At 33.5% G+C, this 26,112-nt stretch overlaps 1 protein-coding gene across 2 annotated transcripts in view; it reads left to right on the forward strand.

The window, feature by feature from the left end:
- LOC150098277 (uncharacterized) overlaps positions 1-26,112 on the forward strand; it is a 188,190-nt gene that overhangs the window by 22,314 nt on the left and 139,764 nt on the right. For both annotated transcript variants that reach the window (XM_090406100.1, XM_090406099.1), the window contains exons 2-3: positions 2,300-2,377; positions 12,396-12,483. In XM_090406100.1, the coding sequence (XP_090262226.1) occupies positions 2,327-2,377; positions 12,396-12,483 (139 nt within the window). In that variant the 5' untranslated portion in view covers positions 2,300-2,326. The remainder of the gene's footprint in view (positions 1-2,299; positions 2,378-12,395; positions 12,484-26,112) is intronic.

Consider the following 26,112-nt stretch of genomic DNA (forward strand, 5'->3'; position numbering starts at 1 on the left):
GAGAATAGTACCCATAAACGTTTATGAACGTCGAATGAATTTCTTTTGACTGTAAACCTTCTTTTACAAAGAATATTGTAACTGCACGATACTCAATGTTATCCATTTCAAGGAATACAGACAACACTTTTGCTTCAGACAGCTGTATAAAACAAACTATTTGATAGAATGACTTGCAATTTCACATGGATGCTTATGATAGATGTACCAACTTAGAAAAAAAAAAATCGTTCCAATAGTGTTGCCATCAATGGTCGAGGCCAAGAACTTTTCAGACCACCCTTGTATAGCCAAGAAAAATGAATTGACCTTCTTCCTGTTCTCTATTTTCTTATATTTGTGTGAAACAAAAATGTTAATCAAGTCAGATATCTTCTTTTTTTATGGAGAGGGTATCTGATGCTTCAAAATCACTTTTGTCTTCACAAAGTCTTATGTGAAGACTTTGTGAAGTCTAAGATCATATGGCCTAAAATCAGTGAATGTTACGATATGAATTTTCCAACATAATAAACAAAGTTTTTGCTGTTTCCATTACTAAGAGCTTTAGAAATTTCCATGAACAATCAGTGCTAGCTACAGTCAGGCAGGAAGAGATTTTTTATTAAATGACCAGTATGAAAGCTGATCGCTCAGCATGCTGGTAAAATGGATTTCAAGAAGCATTTATTGTTAATGAAGCTCAGCAATGCTGAATCCAGTTATTAATGCTGCTGGTTTAATAGCAGTGATTATAGGGGAATGAAAATTATATCCTTCTATTTGTGAAAAATCATGCAAGATTATTTGCTAAATGCTTTTATCTGTATTGGTTGTGATAATCACTACAAGTTTTAGTTTGATAGAAAAGTAAACTCCAATCCTTCACAATTCTTAAGAAATGGGCCCCACCTGTATGGCAAGTTTAGTTTGTGATTGAAATCTTCACAACATGTTAAAGCAGGAGAGAGAAAGAGAGCAGTTCTTCTTGCTTTTATACACTGCACCACTGAAAGAAATAGCAGAGATTTATTGATTGTTGTTGGGCTTTAACAATGCTGCACCTCAGCAACATTTTGTATGCATATCAAAGGTAGGCCAATTCTAAAAGTAGCTAAAAATCACCTGAATGTTGGTGGTTATTGGGGGAATATTGGTCTCACTCTTGGTGTTTATACCACTTACTCACAACAAGCTCTATTTCTAAAGAGATGTGAATTCAGATATATTGAAAAGCTGGTTTAAATGCTATGTAATTTGTGGCAAATGTTATGGACATTCATCCCTAAACATCCAATTCAGTGTTTGATGCAGATTCTGCTGTGGAAAATGAAATTGAACTGTTCTATATTAAAAGTGAAAAGTTTCTTTCAGTTTGGTGTATTGGAAAGATTTCCCTCCTCCTCCTCTCTTACTGTTCATGCTAAAATAAAGGCTTCTACTTTGACTATGAGACTGCCCCAAATTTAGGAGGCTTGCATCATGAGAACATCAGCCCAACAGTCAAGACAACCCAATTTATCCCATTAGGGGGGTACCTTTATGACTCTAGGAACAATTAATTACTCTCTTTGGCCACATTTGCTCGTTGTTAGTGCCTGCATGCACTTATTATAGTTTTATGTTCCCATGAAGATGGCAATGTTACATTGCCAAAATATAGGAAGTATTGATTAAAGTTTTATTTTAATTAATATTTAGTATATGTTGTAATTTCCTGAAATAATTTAATAGTCATGTGTTACCAATGTGTAAGCTTATCTACAAGAAATGGCTTCTACTTTGCATGCTGACTGCAGAAACACTTTCTACAGTTTGACAACCTACAAAAGAAGCAGTGCAAAAATAATTGCAGCATAATATGATACTGCATTTAAAAATAACTTTTGTAGATTTTATTTCTGTGGTGAGATTTGTGAAATATGTGATAATGCAAAATTTGATATTTATGGAATATGCAAAATGGGTATTGATACCAGATCACAAAGTATAAATGGGAAAAGTTATTCTTGAAAAACTTGATTCAAGCTAACTTTCTATTGCAGTTTCAGAAAACTGCAATTTTTCCAACTGGCAGCAGGTAGTTAATTTAGATCCCTCAGGTTTTTTAATCTCTTAATTGGTCAAGTGAACATGTCAATTTTCTGAAAGTTAGTGAATTATTTCTGCTGTTTTTTCATAATTTTATTAGACTAAATTTGATAAGATGGTTAAGAACAGAAGAAAATAATATAGAGATGTATCAAATTAATATAATATTATCTTAGATAAGATATATCTCTTTTTTCATTCATAGTGTGCATTACTGGTTTGATTATAGGTTGGAGATATAATATCTGTGATTGACATGCCTCCACCTGAAGAATCTTCCTGGTGGAGAGGGAAGAAAGGATTTCAGGTATAAATGTTTTCTGTCTTCTTTGTATTTTCATAAGAAATGTATGCTTTCCACAAAAAAGATGGTATTTTAAATGCACTTATTTATTGAAAACATTATTAAGAAACAGCAGTGATAGACATTTTGAATATGGGATGAACAAGTTCATTTGGGAGCTCCATGTGTAGCTCAGAATACATCCCATCTGTAACTTTGGTGGCCTGGTTGACTGACCAGGTGTATTTAGCATATCCATTTAGCATATAGGAGTGAGTATTTAGCATATCCATTCTCCAGTCAGTGGACTGTGGGTTTGAATCTTGCTGTGAGTGTCGACATTTGTTTATGGGTAGAGATGAATGTCATCAACTGGTGTGAGACTGATGCTCCACTTATTGGAGGGCCAGAGTGGCTTGAAAAAGTTGTATGTTTGGTCCCTAGAATAGTATTTCCAGATGGTGCAAAAAAATAAATAAATGAACACACACCTTCTTCTTCTTCCTTTTACATATTAGGCCCAGTGGCCTTTTACGATTCGAAACCGGAAATTCCATGGAATAGGTCAGTCAATTCTTATTCCAGGGGTATCCTATGCCTGTAGATGCTAGTGTTCATGGGGCCAGTTTGCCTCTTCTGAGGGATGAAAAACCCTCTACCTTCGTTTGAGACCGGCTAACTCACCTTTAGTCGAAAGAGAGACCAGATAAAGGTTCCTCATGTCATGGAAGGGAATCAAACCCAGGTCTTTCTGACTAAAGGACTTTGTCTATACGGACTGAGCTATGGAGGCTCTCTCTCTCTCTCTATATATATATATATATAAATAAATAAATAAAATTAATTAAAAAAATAGAAAAAATCTTTGTGCTACCTATGGTATGTACAAATACCTTTACTATGTTGGGAGTCATAGAAATAAAAACCTCAGCTCTGGTTATGTGCATTTCTAATAAGGTAGCTACATTTCCTCCAGAAATGTTGCTACTTTATATCTAGTTTGGGCTTTCAATTTTTGTAGTGAAGTTACTTTTATATGTACACGTTACTTCCCTCTTTATATAAGGGAAGGGACAACAATTAAGGATTTTAGGTAAGGACTAGTAAGATAGCTAGAATTTTTTTAATCAACCTCTCGCATTCAAATTAGATTGCAAAAGTCATTAAGGTTTAATGAATGAAGAAAGACAGCATTTGGAATGAATTAATGGTTTAGTGATTTGAAATATTTTGTCATGGATACATCTTTGGGAATACAATATAAGAATTGTAATGTGTACACAAACAACATAAGACACAAGTGGAAGAGGTTAGATTGAAAGTCAAATGTCCTATGAGGTGCACTCTCTGTGGGCACTTGTAGATAGCATTGGCTGATGAACAGCTGATCAAGAATTATAGTTTCCCCTTATTTTGAAGTTTTACATATCATTATTGAAGTTGGGTGATCTATTGCTGTTTTCCAAAAAAAAAAAAAAAAAAAAAAAGTTTGTTTACTGCAATGAAGGATCAGTAGTTTCTCTCTCCTCCTCAGTTCCATGTATATGGTGTTCCAAGGTAGATTTGACCATAATTGTGATGGCAGATATATTTCTGTTTTTCCAAATGTACATGTCAGATCTTCTAGTTTGATTTCTCCCCCTCTCTTTCCACACAGAACTTTAGGCTTTTAATCTAATACCTTTCACTTATTTTTTCTTGTTTTTGTGCACATCATAATTCGCATATTATATCCCTGAATATGCCCCAATGATTGTGATGATGAAATAGCATCAACAAATTCCTGATATCTCATGAGATGTACGGGAAACTACATGAAAAATTCCATCACTACTAACTTCCTGTTGAAAACTTTCTTCCAAATTAATCCTTCATATGTGAAGACTCCAATTATGAGATCTCATATTCCAATATGATATTCAAATATATCCTGCTCAAATCTAAACGGTGATTACTTCCCATTTCATATTCTCTGTATACATTCTTGTGTTCTGAAAACCTATCTCTATCATCAGTAACATAGATTACTGATGATAGAGATTAATTAATAAGACTTATTTCTTGGAATTTTTCTCCACTTGAATTTGTGCATATCTTTATGTTGGAATATAGTGTTAGTAATGACTAGTTCATGTTCTGAATAGAAATCTAGCAGGTATTAGCTTCGTTCTTTTTCCAAATTTTCCGAAAACATTTCTATATGTCTGGTTATCATTTCCTACTCTTCTGTTTAGATCTCTAACAAGGACCAACTTTTCTTTTTTTTGTTGTCAGGTGCCTTCTCTAGTGTCTCAGAAAATACCTCTTCTTCATTATTAGAACCTTATGTGGGACTATAGGCACAAATATCTCAAGTCTCATCCTCTATTTCCCCATTCTGATATTTCCCAACATTACTCTACTTGATGTTACTTGCCATTCAAGAAGACTATTTTTATGCTTAGAGTTGAATACTGCCTATATCTAACATCTTGTATTTGTTGCTTAGAAAGATCTTACCTGTTTTTAAGTCGCACAGTGAAAAATATATGAAAAGATAAAGGGTTACTACAATTTGCAGACCATGTTTTTAAATGGTTATTATAATTTGCAGACCGCGGTTTTGATTTATATCGAAACTGCGTTGAACAAGGGTTACTACAATTTGCAGTCAGCATTATATCGAAACCGTGTTGAACAAGGGTTACTACAATTTGCAGTCAGCATTATATCGAAACCTCGTTGAACAAGGGATACTACAATTTGTAGACCATGTTATATCGAAACGGCATTGTATAAGTACTGCGTTATATGAGGGTTACCTGTAATTTCTTTCCAACCGAAGGGCTCGGGTATACCATCATGGATCTCTCTCTCTCCATCTGTGTGTATGTCTTTTGAGTGAACATTAATCAGTGGTTTATCTTTTTAGGCTTTAGTGAACATAAAATTTTGCAGTCTCAATAATTTATCTTATACTCTTGTATTAGAATGTAATAACAATTTTTTAGCTTGGAGGTGCAATGGTACTTTAAGTGTTTTAATGAAACAATTTTTTTAAAACTTTTTTAAACACTTTTTTTAGGTGGGAGGTGAATTTCATTCTTGGTGTGAGACTACTGCTCCACTTATTGGAGGCTTAAAGTGACTTGAAAAAGTTCCATGTTTGATCTCTAGAGTAGTGTTTTCGAACTTGTAAAAAAATAAATTAAAAAAATATATAAAATTAATAAAAATAGAAAAAGAAATTCATATCCCACTCATGGTACAAGTACCATAGGTTTGTAAATAACCTTTCATGGGTTGGAGCAACATAAAAAAAAAAAAAAAATTAACAACACTTTTAACAATATCTTCAATATACTTTGGCCATTAATACATAAGCAGCATTTTGTTGGAAGTCTTTGGCACCTCACTCGGAAAATGAATCTAGATTTTATTATTATTTGACACCTCCAGGGAGTCTAAAAACTCATCGAGGGAGCGTGTGCCAACACCATTGAACCCCTTCCAACTACTAACCACACTCAAACTTGCTTAACTTTTTGCGTGAGCCATTAGTAGCAGAGGCTCTACCAATTGACCTACCTTTATTAGCAAAGAAGATTGCCCGAACAGGGACAAATATATGATACAAATATTTCTTTCATCGTGGCATTTTTAGAACAATTTAGTCTCTTTCCACAGGACAACACTTATATCATATTGCAAGTATATCATGTGGTATGGCTCGAGGAAATAGCATGAAAAGCATCAATTGGCCTTCATGGAATACAACGGAGTTTGCAACAGACCAGTGCAATCAGTATGGCTGGACATAGTCATGAAAAAAAAATAGTGCAGAATACTTAGTGGTATGATTACAAATTGGTGGAGGGTATACTAAGAAGACTAGAAAGTATTATTAGAGCCAAAGACCAGCACATTATTGAAATGTGCAGTTTAGATTTTCTGAAATACAGATCTATTTTGACATATATGTTGAGTCTTCTGAAATTAATGTCTTCATTGTGATAGCTTTCCACCAAAATAAATGTGTTGATGAAGTAAAACACAAAACATCAACTGCATCTCCTTTCCTCCTTGAATAAATTTTCCTCCATGTGTAACAAGATTTTAGTTGTAATAATAAAACTTTTCAGGTTGTTTTCGAAATCTTTTTGCATCTCTGCTCTGACTTGTTCTTTCATCATCACCTTTGATATGTAACTTTAGTTAAGAAATAGAAATGTGATGGTGCCTAGGCAAGGTTGTAGAAAGGATGTTCTGTGACATCAAAACTGATCTCTTGGATATCCATTGAAGTGAACATGCTCATGTACCGCCTTTGAATTGCTGTGCTTTTGTAAAATCAATAGCTGTTTCTTTTCCTCAGCTTTTTCAAGGTCTTCACACAGTTTTGCAAATTGCCATCTCTTTCACCATGCGTCTTGGTGAATGACCTTTGCTCTTCCAAAAGAGGCTAGTGGATTTTTTGACACAAGATTGAGTTTTATTTATTTTTTTAATTTTTTTTTTTTTTGGGGGGGGGAGGTTGTTGAGGTAGGATTGGGGATATTCCCTAGACTAAATCTTTATTTTGGAATCATAATGATTCAACTTTCATCCTTAGTCACAATATTGTGAAGTAAAGCACTGTTTTTTTTCCCTTTGGTAACACTGAAGTGAATCAATAACAAACTGCAACAAACTTTCATTCTCTGTTTTATTTTGCTAGTCACATGATGGAGTTATAAATAAAAATTTGAAGCTAAAATTTTAGAAGTAGTAGCTGATGATACTTTTCAGTTTTTTAGTTAGTTACTTTATTCAAGTTGAAGTGATACTTGCATATTAGTGGCTGAAGACATCTTCCAGGTGGTTTCTGTGTTTAATTCATCCACGTTTTCACTTAGATTTTCAGCTTTATTATATGTGGCCATTGTTTCAATATTACTCAGTGTAGATGTTGGTAAATGATAGTCTGTACAGCACTTGTTGTTACACCTGAGGCTATATTTGACTGACAAAATATCTGTCAGCATGAGCATTTTCATCTTGTTTCTTAATTTAGTTTTAACTACATTCATGGAACTAAAAATTCTTTCAATTTCCACATTAGAATTTGACAATATTAATCAATTTATTGCACGCTGAGCAATTTCTTTAAATGGATTCATTCCGGATGCATCTTTGTATTTTGTACTTCAGTCCAGAATAGCTCAGTGTTTCCTATATTTGTCCATTTATTTAAGTGGATAGTATTGTACTGGTATTCAGCAGCAGTAACATCTTTTTCTGTTCTCAGCATTATTCTAAGATGGAAGTAACAAGTTCTTTTATATGTTTTAGGGTTACTGTCAACAGAAAATGAAGAGATCATTCTTAAAATATTCAAGTTTTCAGGCAACCTTTGCTTAAGCTGTTTGAAGAGACCAAGAAGAAACTGTCTTGCTCTATTTCTAAGATTTTGCTCATTTTGTGTTATTTTCTTTTGTATTATCAACTCTGAAATTTTTCTTTCAAATCTGTAACCAAGATTTGGTTTAGGATCCAAATAGTCATCCATCTCTGACTCTAGAGGATTGACTGTGGATGATGGTAGCACTAACATATTAGCAATAGAGTGAATCAAACGAGAAAAATCTTCAAATAATCTCGTCTTATCTGCACTGGTTAGATTTGAAAATTTTGTTAACTCGCTGAACTTGAACTAGAACAGGATGCAAAAATAAAAGGTACAACAGATTCCTTTCATTTTTGTACATCTCTCACAAAATTTGAGCTTTGTAACATTTTTCAGTCATACTCACGACTTCGAAGTGAGTTTTTAATTCCAACCACTGGCTGAGAATTCTGTCTACTGCAAGTTCAATGGAGAGCCACCTTGTTGTACAGTTCCTTACAATTTTCAGAGAAGCATCATTTTCGTTGATAGTTTGAAACAGCTGTTTGTATGCTGCTTGTCTTGAAGAAGAATGTGAAGACCACTTATTCATTTTGGCAACTAAAAATTCTAATTTTCTTGGGAGAGATTCTGCACACGTGTGAGACAGTTGCCAGTTTTAATGAATGGCATACACATCTAATTAAAATTAAGGAAGGAATATATGCCTTCAGTTGTTCATAAACATCATTATTGACAGCAACTATAACACTAGCGTTGTCTGTGCCAATTGCAATGATATTTTTAATGTCCAGTTTCTTGGTCAAGAGCTCTTTTTTCAGTGCAGCCACAATACCACTAGCATCACGCTTTTCTAGAACCACTGCGCTCAGAAATGTATGCATAATTTTGTTTAATTTCTTGCTATAATAAACCATGGCCATTCCTAAAATCTTATTATCATTATTACGGGCAACTCCAAGGAGTCCTTAGACTCATCGAGGGAGGCCCAACATCATGTCAAGAACAGCTATTCAACATTCACACAGTATCTTATTCACTGTGATATCATTCGATTCATCTATTAGCAAGCTGAAATTTTCATCTCCAATGTCTGCAATTAGATCTTTGCCAAAATGCTCACTTAGAATATTCTTTTCAATTGCAGAGCACTTGGTTGGCATAATTTGACTGTCTGGGATGATATTTTTGCAAAGATCTACTAGATGATCGCAACTGTTGAATGATGAGTGACAACAAAGAAATAATGCTAAGCCGCCTTCAAAGTTTGCTGGCTCATCAGACTTCTTCACAAGCATATTTATAATAGGAACAGCTGTATATGGAACTGCAGCATGATTATTTTTCTTAGTTTCACTATGCTTTACAAGCTGACAATATTTAGCAGCTATATCACATTTGCAAAACTTACAGTGGCATCACCAGGAACTTCACATAGCCATTTACCAAACATTCTCATTTACAACCACTCCCTCCTGAATTTTTGCTTGTAAGCTTTGTCTCTTTGCTCATTTTTGAAGAAGGATATACAACTCTTTACTGCAATGAATTACGATCAGTCTTTGAAAACTTCCCACTCATTGTAGCTACCACTGTACTACAGACTAACTTGTAGTGGTGCTGTCAACTTCAAGGCGACAAAATGGCAGACTGTTGGGTCACGTGACTGACTGATGTCATCGCACATTTGAATTGTGTATGATACTCGCACCAAATGTACAATACGATTCTTTATCAAATGCAAATATCTGGAAAACTTTTAAAACAATTTCTTTAAAACTAGGTTATAAAAACAACTAAAAAGAGCTGAAACAAGTTCTGAAGCAGCTAGATTTGGAGCTAGGTGCTAGATTCAAATTTTTGGAGCTAGGGAAGAAAAAAAGGAGCTATATCTAGCTCCAGAAGAGCTAAATTGGCAACATTAATTTCAACTCAACAATCGTCAGCTTGCCTTTGTTGTTGAGTCATGCGATCTTGTGTTAATAACCACACCAATCATATGCAAGACTGGAAGTAGCGATAGCAAATAATAGTCTTGGTTAAGTCATACCCATTTTCAGTATTTTTAAAGCATGGTGATCTTATGACTCCAAAATTATAAAAGGGAAAGTAATAATGAAACTGTTTGTTTTAATTTAATTACAGAAGCATTGTCGCTAAAGATTCAAATATATCGTGAGGAAGATGACCTGCCAATCATGTAAATAATGTTGATAATTAAAATTATCAACAAAATTATCAAAATAATTAAAATCATGTAAATAATGTTGATAATTAAAATTTAAATGCATTAATATTATAAATATTGTGAGTAATTATTATTATTATTACGGGCGACTCCAGGGAGGCCCTAAACATCATGTCCACACAACTATACGACATTCTCACAGTATCTATCATACCTTGCCTTGAACTCGCTCACCATCATAGCACCCACAACAGACTCTGGCAGCTTATTCCACTCATTTACCACTCTAAAAGTAAAGAACCCAGCTCTAACACCCCTGCTAACCACACTCTTGCCCAGCTTCCATAGGTGTCCCCTAGTTCTGCCACCACCAGTCCTGATCTCAAAAATATCCTCTGAATTAATCCTATAGAAACCCTTTAGCAATTTGAATGTCTCAATCATATCTCTCCTTTTCCACCTATCAACTAATTTCTGGAACCCACAAATCTTCAACCTGTTCTCATATGGTTCATTCCATAGACTCGCTATTATCTTAGTCGCTCACCTCTGGATTATAAATTGTAATGAATACTAAGAATTTAATTATAAATGTTGAATTTAATTTTTTCCTGAAAAACTTTGATTTCCAACAATCCCCACATATATCTCGCACCATGATTTTTTAACTTTAATTTTTTGGGGAAAAGTGCGAGTTATATTCGAGTAAATATAGTAATTGTAATCCAATTCTATAATGATTCAACTCATGCTAAACCAGTCTAATTTTTTTTTCTCTGATTAACCGTTCTATATTTTGCTTACAGAAATCATTTGCATTTTTTGGCCAACAAACCATAATAATCACATCTACAGGTGCTTTGCTATAAAACCCTTGTAATCATGCAATGAATTTCAGTAGCTCTCACATTTTTTGTGCATCAAAAATTCGCTCATTGCATGCTGCTTTGCAGTTTAACAAACTTAAACAGATTCATCTGTTGTATACGTGATAGCGTGAGAAATGGAACTCGATCATACAGTACTATATATTGAATTTTAGTGGAGGGATTTACATAATTTATTTAATAAATCAAATTTACGTAAGTCAGGGTCTGCTTTCATATATGTATACATAAATATCACTTAAGCTTTAAGATTTTATTTTGCCTCGTTATGTCAGCTTTGTCATGCTATCAAATTATAATATGCTAGGAAGAAAGCTAGAGGCAAGATTCTCTTCAATTGAGACAAGTGTTTTTGCTTTTGTTTTTTCAAAATCATATTCGGTTATAATTTCTTTGTAGCTTTTTGAGTTTTAGTACAATTTTTGGTATTTTGAACAAATCTTGAAAAGTTTCTTTAAATGATTCTGAATGAGTGTTAATTTAGTACTGTATTTGTTATCTTAATCTTAATGACAGCCTCAGTGACGTATATTTGGATACATATGGATAACCGGCCTGGTTGGCTGCGTGGTTAGCGTATCTGCTCTCCAGCCAAAAGGTTGCAGGTTCAAATCCCACCATGGGCATGGATGTTTGTGATTGTCTGTGAAAATACTAGTGGTGGTTGTGGGCAGTAGATGGTGTTGGTGTAGATGATGCAGTTCGCTGTTGCATTATACCTCCAGGGAGTTCGATGAGTCACTGAACTCCCTGGAGGTGGTAATGCATTGCACTTATTTACTGGAAGTGCAATTCAGGTAAAAATAGGATTGCAAACTGTTGGTTGCAATCCTGCTATTGGTAATAAATAAATATTACTAGATCCTTATTTGAAGTTTTGAGCATTAATGGCTTAATTTGATAAGGTTAATTTTTTACAATGGTTTCTTAAAATTCAAACTTGATTTCCTTGAAATGTTGATACTGTATATAAGATGGATAAATAAATTAAATGGTAAAATTAGCTTTTTTTATTTCCTTCTTAATGAGTATACACATATAAGTCTTGATAAGTTAATATAAATTGTGTAGTTTCTATAGTTTTAGACCTTTTTTGTGGCCTGGGAAATATTAACATGTATTATTTCTGTTCTGAACATTTTTTCTTCCTTTTTCATTTCATTAAATATTTTTCATTTTTGAACTTATATCTTGATCTACCAAAAATTAGCATATGTATATATTGTATTATTCATTAGTAGTTTAGAAGCTATAATAATACATGATTGTTGCTGTATTGGATTTTAGAAGTGGCTTATGCCTCATTCACAGATTGGTTACTATCTCACTTTTCTAGTTAAAGTTGCCATCATCAGCATTATTTTGAGGACTGACAAAACCATAGTCATTTCTTGATAATAATTTTGTTAAATATAAATACAGATTATGTTTGCTGCATCTAAAACAAAATTGTAGTTAAATAAATGAAGCCTTAATCATTAATAAATTGTTCAGCTTTTTAAAAAAAAAATTTTTTTTTTAACAGCTACACTTTATTGAGATATAAAATATAATCTGAAAAAAATTCAACTTTACTCATATTTCCACATTTTTTCCTATTAGGTTGGCTTCTTCCCATGTGAGTGTGTAGAAGTTATTGGTGATAAAGTACCTCAATCTCTTAAAATTCCAAAAGTCCCAACTAAGCCAGGTAATGTTTAATAATGCATAAGTGCTTAAATAAGAATTTTCATAGTATGTATTTGCACATTATTATCAGCCGTACCCATAATACCAGGAATTCATTAAGAATGAACTCTATCATGGCTGTTATCTTAATTGCTAAATCAGAGGGGGATGGGGAAATGCATGAATTAAATACATTTTTGTAGTTAATGGATTTTCATGACTATGAAAATTCATTAATTAAGAATGGCATTAAACTAAAAAATCTTCTTAATCCATAAACAGTGAGGAAAGCAAACAAATTATGAACATGACTGGCATTATTCTGCAGAACCAGAATAAGCTTTTTCTTCCCCCCCCCTTCAATCTTTTTCTATGAATATTATTTATACTGATAAAAGAGCAAACTTAACAGATAAATATATGGCAGCCTTTATTATCACTTTGTTGGAATGACCTGAGTTCCTGTAATCCAGTATACCATATGTTAAATCATGGACAAAGTCAACAAGCCCCATTAGTTGCTAGAGTTTGTGTATTCATTATCACAGATTATTGCAAATGCCAAGAAACCACATGGAAATTACTACCTAATTAATTATACTTTGTTCTATTTCAATAAGTAATATGTAAAAATGCCTTTTTTTATGACTTATGACTTCCAATGACTCGTTACACTGACATTTCCTAGGGATAAAAGTACACAAAATATATGTACTGCTGGCATATCTGCTACCTCAGAACTTTATGTAGGAATCTTAAGATTTTAGCAGCTCATCAGATCTTTTTTGGCACTATTAACTGTATCTTTGATTACGTGTTTTATTTCTCATCTAGCTTTGAGATTTATAAGATAAAATCAATTTAAACCCTGTCTTTTATATTGCTAGTTTATTCTTCAGGTAAATTTTGCTCTTAACAAGCTCTTTATGTTCTGTTCTTTCTGCATTTAATTTGTAACCTTCACTAAACTTTGTGCCTAAATAATTGAAATGTTTTACTCATTCTGAATTTACGTTCTGTATTGATGATGCATTTTTTATGTCTCTACCTATTTTCTTTGTTTTTGTCTTTTTTTTTTAATTGCTGAATTTCATACCAGATATCTGAAATATTTAAGTATTTATTATTATTATTAACAAAGGGAAGTAACATTTAATATTTCCACTTTTGATATTAAGTGTAATGCCACTTTTCTTCTTTAATAATATGATTCATATAAATGATGAATAACAGTGTCTGCACTCTTCTTTCATTGTATTTTACACCATTGCCCTGTACATGTTATGACTACATGTACATATCCTTAGTTCTGACTGCTGACTTAGAGGTTGCATACAGGTTATATATTGTTCTGTGTAATGTCTGAGTTGTATCTTTTATTTGTATTTTGCATATAATAAAATGGTAAGTTTCCAGACAGATTCTTGCAATACTTGTTATATGCCCATGACTTCCTGACTATTAAATTAAGAATGAAGTCCTTTCTCAACCAGCTTGTTCCTTCCACGTTTATCCTTCTACACTTTTTGTTAACATCTTGTCATATAACCCATAATTAAAGACTAAAATTCGAGGAAAATTCATATCTTAAATAAATACTGCACCTGATTTTGCTTTTAGAAAGTCATGTTACAGTGTACTGCCTATATATATATATATCAGTGGTGTTGCTTGGGTGTGCTGCCACGACTTATGCAACCCATGCTACAAAATTCACGTCAGTTTGACCGTATGATTGCATTTTTTATTGATATATGAAAGTTTTAAGAGCGTATAGCACTGATGTGCTATACACTCTTAATTGGACCAATGCAAATAGTTGTAGGATAACTTTGAATACTGTAATTAATCAATTAATTGTAACCAAATCTTCACTGAGTGGGGGACAGTGTGCTTGTTTTAAAATAGTGTATATTAGAAAGTGGCAAGTCCTGAAGAAATCATTGATCGATTCAGCCTGAGCGACTTGCAGTGCAGTTGTCTGCAAGGATAGAAAAATCAGAACTCCATGGTGGACACAGGAAGTTAAAGAGGCAGTGAAGGAAAAGAAGAAAGCATATCAGAAATTCCTGGCAAATAAGTCAGCTTGTGCTCTTAGAGAATACAGAGACAAATGTAAGAAAGCTAAACAAAAGTCATGGGAAGACTTTGGAGAACATAGAAGATAAATAAATATCAAGAAGGTTGTAAGATATTCTTTAGGTTGTTGAAGAAGCTCAGAAATGGAAGAAAGAGTGCTGTAAAAAGAATTAGAGATAATTAAAGGTGACATGAAAACTGGAGAAAAAGATATCCTTGAAGTATGGAGTAATTACTTCAAAAAACTGCTAAATGAAACAAGCAGTGATGACAACACAGTGGTAAAAAACACTGACCAGGCATGCAGTCAGGAATACATATCCATACTTGAAGTACAAAAAGTCATCAAAGGCCTGAAATGTGGAAAGGCAATGGAGTAGATGATATTCGACCAAAAATGCTCAAGTATGGCGGTATAAAAGTCTTGCAGTGGCTGCACTGCATAGTTCAGAAGGCCTGGACAGAGGGACGAATTCAGATGATTGGAGTAGAGCTCTCATAGTACCCATATATAAAAAGGGAAATAAAACTGAATGTGAGAATTAAGAGGTATTTCTCTATAGAGTGTTCCTAGTAAGATTTACACAAGTATACTTGAGAAATATAGGCTGTCAGGATCAGGTTTTCACTTTACAACATATAGTTGAGAAATCATGGGAATATAACAATCTGTATTTAAGTTTTGTAGATCTGGAAAAGGCATATGACAAGGTGCCAAGAGAGAGAGAGAGAGAGAAGCTATTCAAAATGCTACAGTTATATGGTGTCAATGGGGCATTATACCAAGCAATACTTAGTCTTTATTTGAGTTGTAAGTCAGCAGTTAGAATTGAAGGAGTAGAGGAAGATGGTTTAATGTTAAATCTGGTGTCAGATAAGGATGTACATTATCCCCTCTGTTATTCATTATCTATATGGATCACATTATGAAAGAAAGTGGTATTAAACTTGATATCAAAATTGGAGATGTTAATATCAGCTCTTTGCTTCATGTGGACGATGTTATACTTCTAAATAAATTCGCTACAAGTCTGCAAGATTCACTGACTAAATTGAATAAGCGTTGTTATAGATATGGTATGAAGGTCAGCAATAACAAGACAATGAAAATAGGCAGAAGCATTGAAAATATCAACTGCATTGTGAATGGAAAAACCTACAGAACAAGTAAAACATTTTAGCTACTTAGGCATGATTTTTAGTGATTATGATTAGTGATTATGGATTAATGGTCAGTATTTACAAATCAAAAATAATATCTTCAAGCAATCAGTTAATGATGAAAAATTGGAAGAAGTTGAAAGATTCACCTACTTGGGAAGTGTACAACACAGAGATGGCCAGTATAAACATGATATTAAAGCATGCATTCCTAAAGCAACTGTTGCTCTTCAGAGATTACAGCTACTTTGGAAGGACAATAAAATATAGCTAACTACAAGACTATCTCATCGATACTCTTGTTGACTCATCTTATTATTTGGATGTGAGAATTGGACGTTGCAAAACGAAGACGAGAATAGACTATTGACCTTCTCGATTAAGTGCTACAGCAAACTTTTGAAGATACCATACATTGCACATGTAACAAAAGATGAGACTAGATGGAAAATCTGCTCCATTGCTAGAACACAAGAAAATATCACTAAAATACATGAAAAACAGCTCCGATGGCTAAATCAGATCATTTTACCTAAAATAGCGCTATAGGACTTGACTTCTGGTCATGTCCTATAGTGCTATTTTAGGTAAAAAAACACCAGTGCGACCTAGAATTACCTGGATAATAGATAATATTAGGAAAATGCAGTAAATCTTTCATTCTCCACCTTTGTTAAGCCATCCCAAGACAGAAACACCTGGAGAGCATGTTAGAACTGTCACCATAGTGCCCTAATGGTGTATGGTGAAGAAGAGACTTAAATAGTCATAGTCGGTGCTGTAACTAGGCAGATGCACAGACTCAGGACAAAGGGGGCCTGAAATGGGGTATCAAAAAAATAATCAGTATTATATTTTCATATTTTAAGTTTTGCCACTATGGAGACTGATTCCATAATGTTTTTGGTTAAAGTTTAAAATTAACCGATCTATTTCTATCGTATTTTTTATTTTTTCCAAATAAAGGGGGGACTAAAAATGAAATCTTGCACAGGGCACATGAAAAGCTAGTTACGGCACTGGTCATAGTACCCTGTATTTATTAGGAAATTGATTATGATGACTACTACAGCAAACTCAGAGGGAACAGAGGATGTTTATTGTAGTGCAGAGTTCGGTAAGTGAATATTTTTCATCATAGCATTGATGATATTCGACTTTTCTGGAACTTTGTCATAGTTTTATAGCAGGGGGGGGGTCACAAAGTGGCGGCCCGTGGGCCAGATATAGCCTGCGAATACTTCGTATCTGCCCCACAACCTTAATGATTTCTTTTCTGAAAATTAATGTTTCTAACATCCTGCAGGGATTAAAACAGAAAAAATTCAAACTTCTAAATGTTTTATGACAGCTTTAAACAAAAGTAAAACTTATTACTATAATTCTTTGTACCATGTTTCTATCATCAAATGTTGGCAATACTGAATGGAAGTTACTTGTCACATAGCGATTTTAAGGCACATGATACAATGTCAATAAGTTACAGGTTACCATTGTAATATGATAGTGTGTTAATAAAAAGTTACCTCAATAACTTGTATTTTTTTTGCCCATAACAATGTCTGAATTTAAAGTTAAAAAAAGAAAAATATATCAAGAAGGCAGAACTTTTCAAGAAAAATTGTGGAAGTAAAAAATACTCCAACATTTTGATATGTAGACAAAGTGTCACCATGTCACCAAGAATATATAAAACTCCATTATGAAACAAACCATAAGAACTGTGATAAATATACAGAAAAGATGCGTGATGATGAACTTAAAGATTTAAAAAATGAACTGGACGACTGTTATCACAACAAGTGATGCTACTGCTTTTAAATGTAGTTACATCATAAGTGAAAGAATTGCTCGGGCTTTGAAACCTGTTTGCTCGGGCTTTGAAACCTGTTACTGATGGAGAATTTATTAAAAATTGTATTTTAAGTGCAGTCAAAATCATAAGTCTAGAAAAAAAGAAAGCATTTCAAAGTATAAGCCTCTCAGGAAATACATTTGCGGAGCATGTTGAAGATATAGCAGAGAACTTCCAAGATATATTGCGTGAAAAAATAAAGTTTTGTAGCGTTTTCCATTGCAGTTGATGAATGTACAGGCATCATTAATACTTCCCAGTTAGCAATATTTATTCATGACGTTGATGACGATATGAATGTGACTGAAGAGCTATTGGATATAGTGCCTATGTCAGGAACAATGACAGGAAATGACTTATGTATTGAGAAAAGTCTTTAAGCAGCTTACGCAGACTGGTCAAAATTGGTAAGTGTAACTACAGATGGGACTCCTGCTATTGTTGGTGTTAACATTGGACTTGTTACAAATCTTCAAATGAAAAAGGAAATGTTGTGCAAGTAATACACCAGGAGTCACTTTGTGCTAAAAAACTAAAGATGGAACATGTCATGAGTAAAACAGTAAATTGGATATCCTTTCATGCCTTGAATCATCAACAATTCAATGCTTTGTTGGATGAATTGGATTCACAATACAGTAGTTTGCTATATTATGCGGAGGTAAGGTGGCTTAGTCGTGGTGTCATTTTAAAAAAAATGTTTAGACTCTTAAAAGAAATTGACACATTTACTTCATCCAAAGGAAAATTTCCTCAGCTCACCTATGAAGATTGGTTCAAAGTCTGGGCCTTTTTAGTTGATGACAAGCCACTTAAACACCTTGAATACTGCTCTGCAAGGATGTGAACAGTTGGTATGCCATATGTATGATTCAATTAAGTCATTTCTAGCAAAACTCTATCTTTGGCAAACACAGTTGGCAAAGAATAATTTAGCCCACTTTACTACACTTAAATTGATTTCTCAAAATAATAATGATGCTGAAAAGTACATTCCTCAAATTGAAGAATTGAAAATTGAATTTGACAAAAGATTTTCTGATTTCAACCAGTTTGAAAATGAAATTTTATTATTATTCAGTTCACCTTTTTTAATTAATATTGAAAATGTTGACGAAGAATTACAAATGGAAGTAATTGAACTCCAGTGCAACATTGAACTAAAAAATGAATATAATGAAGTTGGACCATCATCATCATCAAATTCCTGCCATGTACCCTCAAGGGGTGTACAGGATATGATACTACTACATGAAAAAATTACATCATTACTAACTTCTTATCTACAATTTTCCTTCAAATCAGTCTGTTACTTGTCAAGACTCCAACATTATCAGATCTTATATTTCTATCGTCTAAGTCACTTTGCACCGTATCGATCCACCTATATCTTGGTCTTCCTCTGGGTCGTTTTTCTGCCAACCTGGCAGAGAACACTTGTTTTGCTAATCTTTCCTTTCCCATTCTATTTAAGTGACCATACCACCTGAGATTAGCTCTGCTAACGCATTCCTGGATGCTCACAATGTCAAGTTCTTTCCTAATATCCTCGTTTTTAATATGATATTGCCATTGATGCCATCTGTTCATGCCTCTAATCTTTCTCAGGACTCTCATATCTGTGGTCTCTAGTCTTTGGTCAAGTGTTTTACTTCTGACCTAGCTCTCAGATCCATAAGTTAAAACTGGTTTGAATACTGTCTTGTATACAGCTAATTTAGTGTTCCGACTAATTTCTCTCTTATTCCATATGAATTTATTCAATTGACTTCCTACCATACCAGCTTTGTTGATTCTCTATTTCCATATTTAATTTACCATCTTCACTAAAAATCGTGCCTAAGTAGCTGAAATGTTTTACTTGTTCCACAGGTTCTCCATTCAAAACCACTTGACATTTTCAACGATTCTACCTATTTTCATTGTCATTGTCTGTCTTTTTATTGCTGACCTTCATACCATATCTATTACAACAGATCGATCACGGAGCGATTTTTGGTCGATCTCTTGTGTATTCCTCCTTACTTACAGGTTTAATTAAAACTGAAAACATAATATATTATTTATCATTATTTTGTATTATTTTTAATTCACTTTAGGTATATTGCTATTGTTTATTTATTTTTCATTAAAATTATCAAATCAGTAATTTTCTTATAAGTCCGGGTAAATGAATTAATTTGGATCAGTGGAAGTCAAACAGCGAGCCGAGTGAATATGATTATAAGCAAAGCGTAAAACTTGATTGTAGCTTAAATATTAAATATTCCAAAGCACATTACATCGATTTTTTACTTAGGTTAAGTCCCGTGTGAATATTGTAAAAAAATAAACTTTGTTTGTCCCAGTATAGTTTGTATTAGATGTTTTGTAAATAACTCTTTTGAAACTAACTGTATATACTGCTTTAATAAGAATATGTTAGAGTGTTAAAAACAAAGGCAATGTTTTTGTCGCCGAAGGTGTACATGGCAGCATTAGAAAGATTGTTATTGAAACTTGTATGTATGAGAAACGATTGCAGGCTCTAAGTGTAAACATCTCCGAAGTCAATCAGAAAGAGTTCAAACAAATTTCCGATGGCCGGCAACTTACAGTCAAAAGAAAGCGGAGGAGAACAAAAAGCGTGCCGAACTTGAAACTTAAGATGAAAGACTCATACCGATTTTTTGGGGGTTGCCGAACTTCATGCAAGGTCTCAGTGGAGGCCTAATAAAAAAGGACTGAAGCAAGCAGAAGGGATCCTGGTTCCAGAATTGCTGTCAGAGAGGAGGCCGCCCAGTCCAGAGTCGCTATCAGAGAGACTGCCTAGATCTACGTTGCTTGAGAGAGGAGTTTCTTGCTTCCAGAAAGGAGCTTTTTGGTTCGAGACATCGCTAGAGAGAGACTACTTCTAGGCTGCAGACAAGGTTTCAAATTGCCTAAAGGAAGAGTTCCAATTGCCGGAGAAAAGTTTCCAGGCCAGGTTAATGTCAGACATTCACCAGTGTGTTGCGTTTTCATTACAGTTTGATGAATCAAACGACTTCACTGATATTGCTTAGTTAATGGTATTTATTTGCATGGTATTTCAAGATTATTCAAGTAAAGAAGAACTTTTGAAAATTATACCATTATTGGGAAGGACTAGGGGAGAAGACATTTTTTCGGCATTTGATGAATTTGTGAAACAACACAAACTTTCACTTTTTAAACTTGTGTCTATTACTTCTGATGGTGCTCCTGCAATCATAGGTAATAAATCAGGCTTCATTTCATTATGTAAAAACGATGAGAAATATCCAGATTTTTTAACATACCACTGTATTATTCACCAACAAGTACTGTGTAGTAAAAGATTAAACACAAAAGATGTTTTGGATATTACATTTAAAAATTGTAAATTCTGTTTGAGGAAAAGCCTTGCAACGGCAGTTATTTAAATTACAGGCAGATGATGATAGGGAACTTCTGTTATACAATAATGTTCGCTGGCTCAGCAGAAGTCAATTTTTAGAAAGATTTCTTATAAAAAATTTTCTTGATGAAAAAGGAGATATTTATCCATAATTGAGTGATAAAAGATGGTTGTTACACTTATCATTTTTAGTAGATTTCTGTACGAAATTAAGCAATTTAAATTTAGAGTTACAAGGTAGAGATAAAAATTTAATTGACATGTTAAGTTCAATAAAAACTTTCCAACAATACTTACTTTTATTAAAGAAAAATATAAATGACCGCAAATTTAGACATCTCCCATATTTATTAAAATTTTTTGAACAAAATCAAGAAATGCTTCGCTATGATTTAAAAGAATTTATTCATGAAATAGAATTAGTTGAGGAAGAAATAAATTCAAGATTTAAAGATTTTAATAAACTGAAATGATTGTATCTTTTATCAATAATCCATTTCAAGAAAACTTGAACATCACAGAAATTTCAAATAAAATTAGTGAGCTGTTTGATATAAACCAAGCTGAAGTAGAACTTGAGATAATAAACATTCAGAATAGTTTACATTTAAAATCAATAAACAATGACGTCATTTGGAAGTATGCACATGAAAATTTCCCAATATTAACTGATATTGCGCGAAAAATTCTGTTGTGTTTCAGTCGACATACTTGTCAGAATTCGCTTTTTCAAATATGACCATCATAAAAAATCAGTTAAGAAACCAAATTACAAATGATCATTTGGATGATTGTCTGTGATTGGCCACTTCTTCATATCAACTTTACTATGAAAATATTGCGAGGTCCAAACAATGTCAAATTTCACATTAAATTTTTTTTTTTTTTTTAATCAACCAGCATTTCCTGTAACTTGTGAGTTTGTAATCAATCTGTTGTTTTTTCTAACTTTGGTTTTCCAAAATAGAGAAAGAAATATTTTATTCCAATATGTTTTTTTTTTTTTTTTTGTTGTATTAAAATAATTAAAAGTGATAAATAAATTTTTAAATACACAAATAAAGTTTTTAGTTGTTTATTTGTGTGTAATCAGATATCAGGTTGGGGGAACGTGATCTCTATAAGAGAGTAGATCGCCGAATGACTTATATATAAGAGAGTAGATCGGCGAATAACTTTTTATAGAAAAGTAGCTTACATAGTAAAAAAGGTTGAAAGTAAAAATTAATGACCACTGGCATATGTCATTAATCATATTATTTTTTTTTCTCTTCCCGCTGTATGATTGGATATGACAGATTTTTGAATTATTCCAGTAATACAGTGTGCTCATTAAGTAATTTTTTACAGGACAGCCTGTTGAATAAAAGTAACAAACATGTTTATAGTTTTGACTGCTAGAGTGTGTTGTAATGTTATGATAAGATAATTCATTATCAACAAGGTAATACATTATTTAATTCTTACTACACATTACATGGAATTGCACAGAAATATCCTTTCATTTCAGTGTTGGTTTAAAATGTATGCCACTAATGCTAACACACATAAGGGCTTCACATATCTTCCAGTGTGTCTTTCTTGAATAAAGTCTTGCAGAGAAGTGCTATTCATATGTGTTGACAGTAAATTATTCAGGGTAGAGGGATTCATCGATGACCTCAACTTCCCTTTTATTAAATTGATTCACTTAACTAAAACCTCATTCTTATGATGTACTTGTTGGTATGAGAGCCTGTGTAGCTCAGTGGATGTGGCGTTTGCACACCACGGTGCTTGACCACACGAAGGAAGACTTTGTTTCGAATCTAGTTGTCGACTAGAGGAAATGTTTCTAAGCCTTTTTTCGACCGGTTCCCGAGTTAGGTCGATCTCTGGCACGGGCAAGCGGTTATTTTCTCCCGGAAACTCGGGTTTTTCGTCCCGTAAACTCAAGAAAATCGACTGTAGAACCCACATTATTTCAGACATTAAATATATTGTGTTAGGGTTAGGGATCACGAGATGGCGACACTTGTTGAGCCATCTCTCATCACTGCGTGCTGCTTAATTAGTGATAGCCTTAGGCCAACTATCTCTGATTGGCTGCCAGTGGAGATTGAACTGCCCACTCAGTCTCCAAAAAGTTAGATAGGGCTAAATGGCCTCGCCTACTCTCTATACGGGAATAAAAAGTCGTTAACTGATTTTTTTTTTTTACTTGTTGGTATAATGGCTGTAACTTCAAGCTGTTTGAAAGAAATGGAAACCTGTTATTATTACTCATTTTTCCTTCATCAAGATCTGGTATATGTTTAAATGCTTCCCCACAACTTTGAACTAATTACTACTCATTCACTGCAACTGTTTCTTCATTATCATCAAAATTTTACCAAAATCTTAATTTCTCCTTCCCAAAATCTTCCAGATCTTCAGGTCAGGTAAATTTGAGACAGCTTCCAAATACATTATTCCTTCATCTATTAGATTTTTTTTTATTAAACATTGGAATAGCTCTCTGCATGCATTATCTGAATATCATTTATGTCTTCATTTTCTTTAACAAGCCTGATGCTGCAGCATCATCCCCTTTTCCATTGACTATTTCCTCCAAATGCATTTTTGATGCAGAGTAGTTTTTATCAACTGCAGTCAGTATCCTGCTCCTGTTGCTTTACTTGAATGGCTGTTACTTGAACTTTTGGATTTTTGTTTGTAATATGGCTGCTACTTTCCCCAATTCTTTCCATCTTTTTGGTTAATTTGGTTAATTAATACAATTTAAAATAACCAGTTTTAGGCTATGTGCAGTGTATTGATATAAGATCTGGCACATTTCTCTTTAATTTTGCCAACTAGTCGGTTAATTTTCCCCAGCATGTTGTCTTTCTCCATCTGTTCTGATGCCTACTGACCAATTCCAATTTCTTCGTGAAAAACAAAATTTGTGTTCAAGGCATTTTCATCACTAAGCTAATTGTATATAGAATGAGACTGTTGAATTCACATTACTTGCTTTTCATCAGTAGCCTAGTTGTGCAGAATTTTGTTTCCTGGCCTGAATGGGAGTGCTGTGCATTATGAGCTGGTGAGGCAAGAATAACTTGCTTATTTCAGTTTCTAATATATCAGAGTACCCTGCAGCTTGCAGGGGAATTATAATAATGAATATACCTCTTTCAATTTCCAATTTTTATCTATGTATCTCATATAATGGACAATTTCATCCTTATTTCAATTTCAACCTTTGATTTCCTTAACTGATTCTTGTTTAATAACATTATCAGTAACTTTCATATCATTTTGGTAATGGCTAAATAAATAAATTAATTTCTTCATAATTACATAAGGTGGTGCTATCTCCTGGTTGGAAATAAAGCTTTGGTAACTGCCTGTGATCAAATAATTTGACAGTGAATGGCCTCTAACTCACCATGCATGAGTTAGAGGAAAAGAGTGATACCAGGCAGTCAGCTTTATCTTTGGCTGCTGTAACAGTGATGCCACTTGAATGAGAGAGAGGTGGAAGTGTAGGTGAGCAGAAATTGTGTCCAGTGGCTTTTGCTTAGACTAGAAATCACAACATCCATTTGGATAAGAGGCAGTTTTCTGCTATTGGTCTTTGTGAAGTTGGATTTGAATTTGCTGATAGTTTTATATTTTTTCTGTGCTTTACCATAGGCTGAGTATGAAGCTGGCTTCCTGATGCAAGCTGGTAAACTAAGTTTTTTTTTCATTGAATGCTTTCATACATCTTATGTTGAACCAGGGCTTGAAAAGCAGATGGAGTGAGGGATAAATGTCATCCCACTGTGGATGATTTCTGTGACTTGCTCAGTGCAGGTGTCTGGGTTAGATGAGTGAAAGCAATATTCATGCCATGCAAAGGACACGAAGCTGGGTGTGGTCAGAGGAAGGGCGTTCTTTGATACTGGAAACTTACACAAGATTGTGGTCTGAGTTGCTGAGAGAGGAGATAACCTCTGCAATGCTATTTTGGTTGAACAAGTGTTTTCACTTGATCAACCGGCAAATTTACAAGATTACCTGCTCCTCTGATCTGTTATATTTTGACAGATTGGCAGAGGCACATTTCCTGAACACATAAACTATATCTTCTGTTATTTCCTGAACACATAAACTATATCTTCTGAATCTGTCTGATCTACATGTGTTATGTATTTCAAGCTAGTCGTAGTTAGATGGAATAAGACGAAGGTCCTTATAAAAGTAGTTCCTTATTTGAAGATTCAAAAAAAGTAGTGAAGTTCTAATCTGTACATTCAAGTTAAACAGTAACACTAGCCTAAAACTTTCTTAATTTTGAGAGATTATTTTTAATTCTTTCAGTGTCAGTATTTTTATTTTTTAATACTACTGACTGTTGTCTAGATCAGCTTATTGATGCTGTAGACTATTTAGCATAATATTGACACTGTTATTTTCATTTAATTGTGCATAATTACATTTTTTGTTTTCACATTACTGCTGTTCTTGTTCTACTCATTATCATCTGTTCATTTCAAACCAGATATTCTTACTGTTTCTTTTTAATTTTTCACCATTGTTGGTGTCTTTGAACAAGATTGAAATAAACAGTTAGAATAAATAGTTCATTTATTTAAGTTTATATATCAGGTGTCTGTATAGCCTTCCATTTCCATGCCAATAGATGGAAGAATTGAAAACCATTATAGGTTCGACTTCAGTCTGTCTTCTTTGTGAACTTTTTTCAACCAGTTCCTGAGTTAATTGAACTTTGGTGCAGTCCTTGGTTTAAATGAATTCAGTTGCGTCAGTGATTATGACAAGGGGGTTCTTCTTAGGAGTTCTGTTCTAGAAGTTCTTATTCTTGTAGGGAAAAAATAACATTAAGAGGATTTATTTTGAGTTTATTGCACTATAATTTTAGTTATGTTCTTTATAAACAGCATTTTGAATTATGTTCAAAAGAAATATCAATACAGAGCAAGGACTGAAAAAAGAATCTTGTAATCTAAATTTATCAACATTATAGATTTATTAGTATATAATTAGTAAATTTTGAGCTAAGCAAAAAGTTAAACTTGTGACTGAAGGCTTCAAGATGATCAAAGACTATAGAATTAATTTATTGCTTGTATACTACTAATAGCAAATGCTCAATCATAATATGTATTTTTTTAAAATTCAGTCAAAAT

Source organism: Typopeltis vanoorti, chromosome 16, assembly GCF_054136105.1.
Source record: "Typopeltis vanoorti isolate ZY-2024b chromosome 16, IOZ_Tvanoo_1.0, whole genome shotgun sequence".
Lineage (NCBI taxonomy): Eukaryota > Metazoa > Arthropoda > Arachnida > Uropygi > Thelyphonidae > Typopeltis > Typopeltis vanoorti.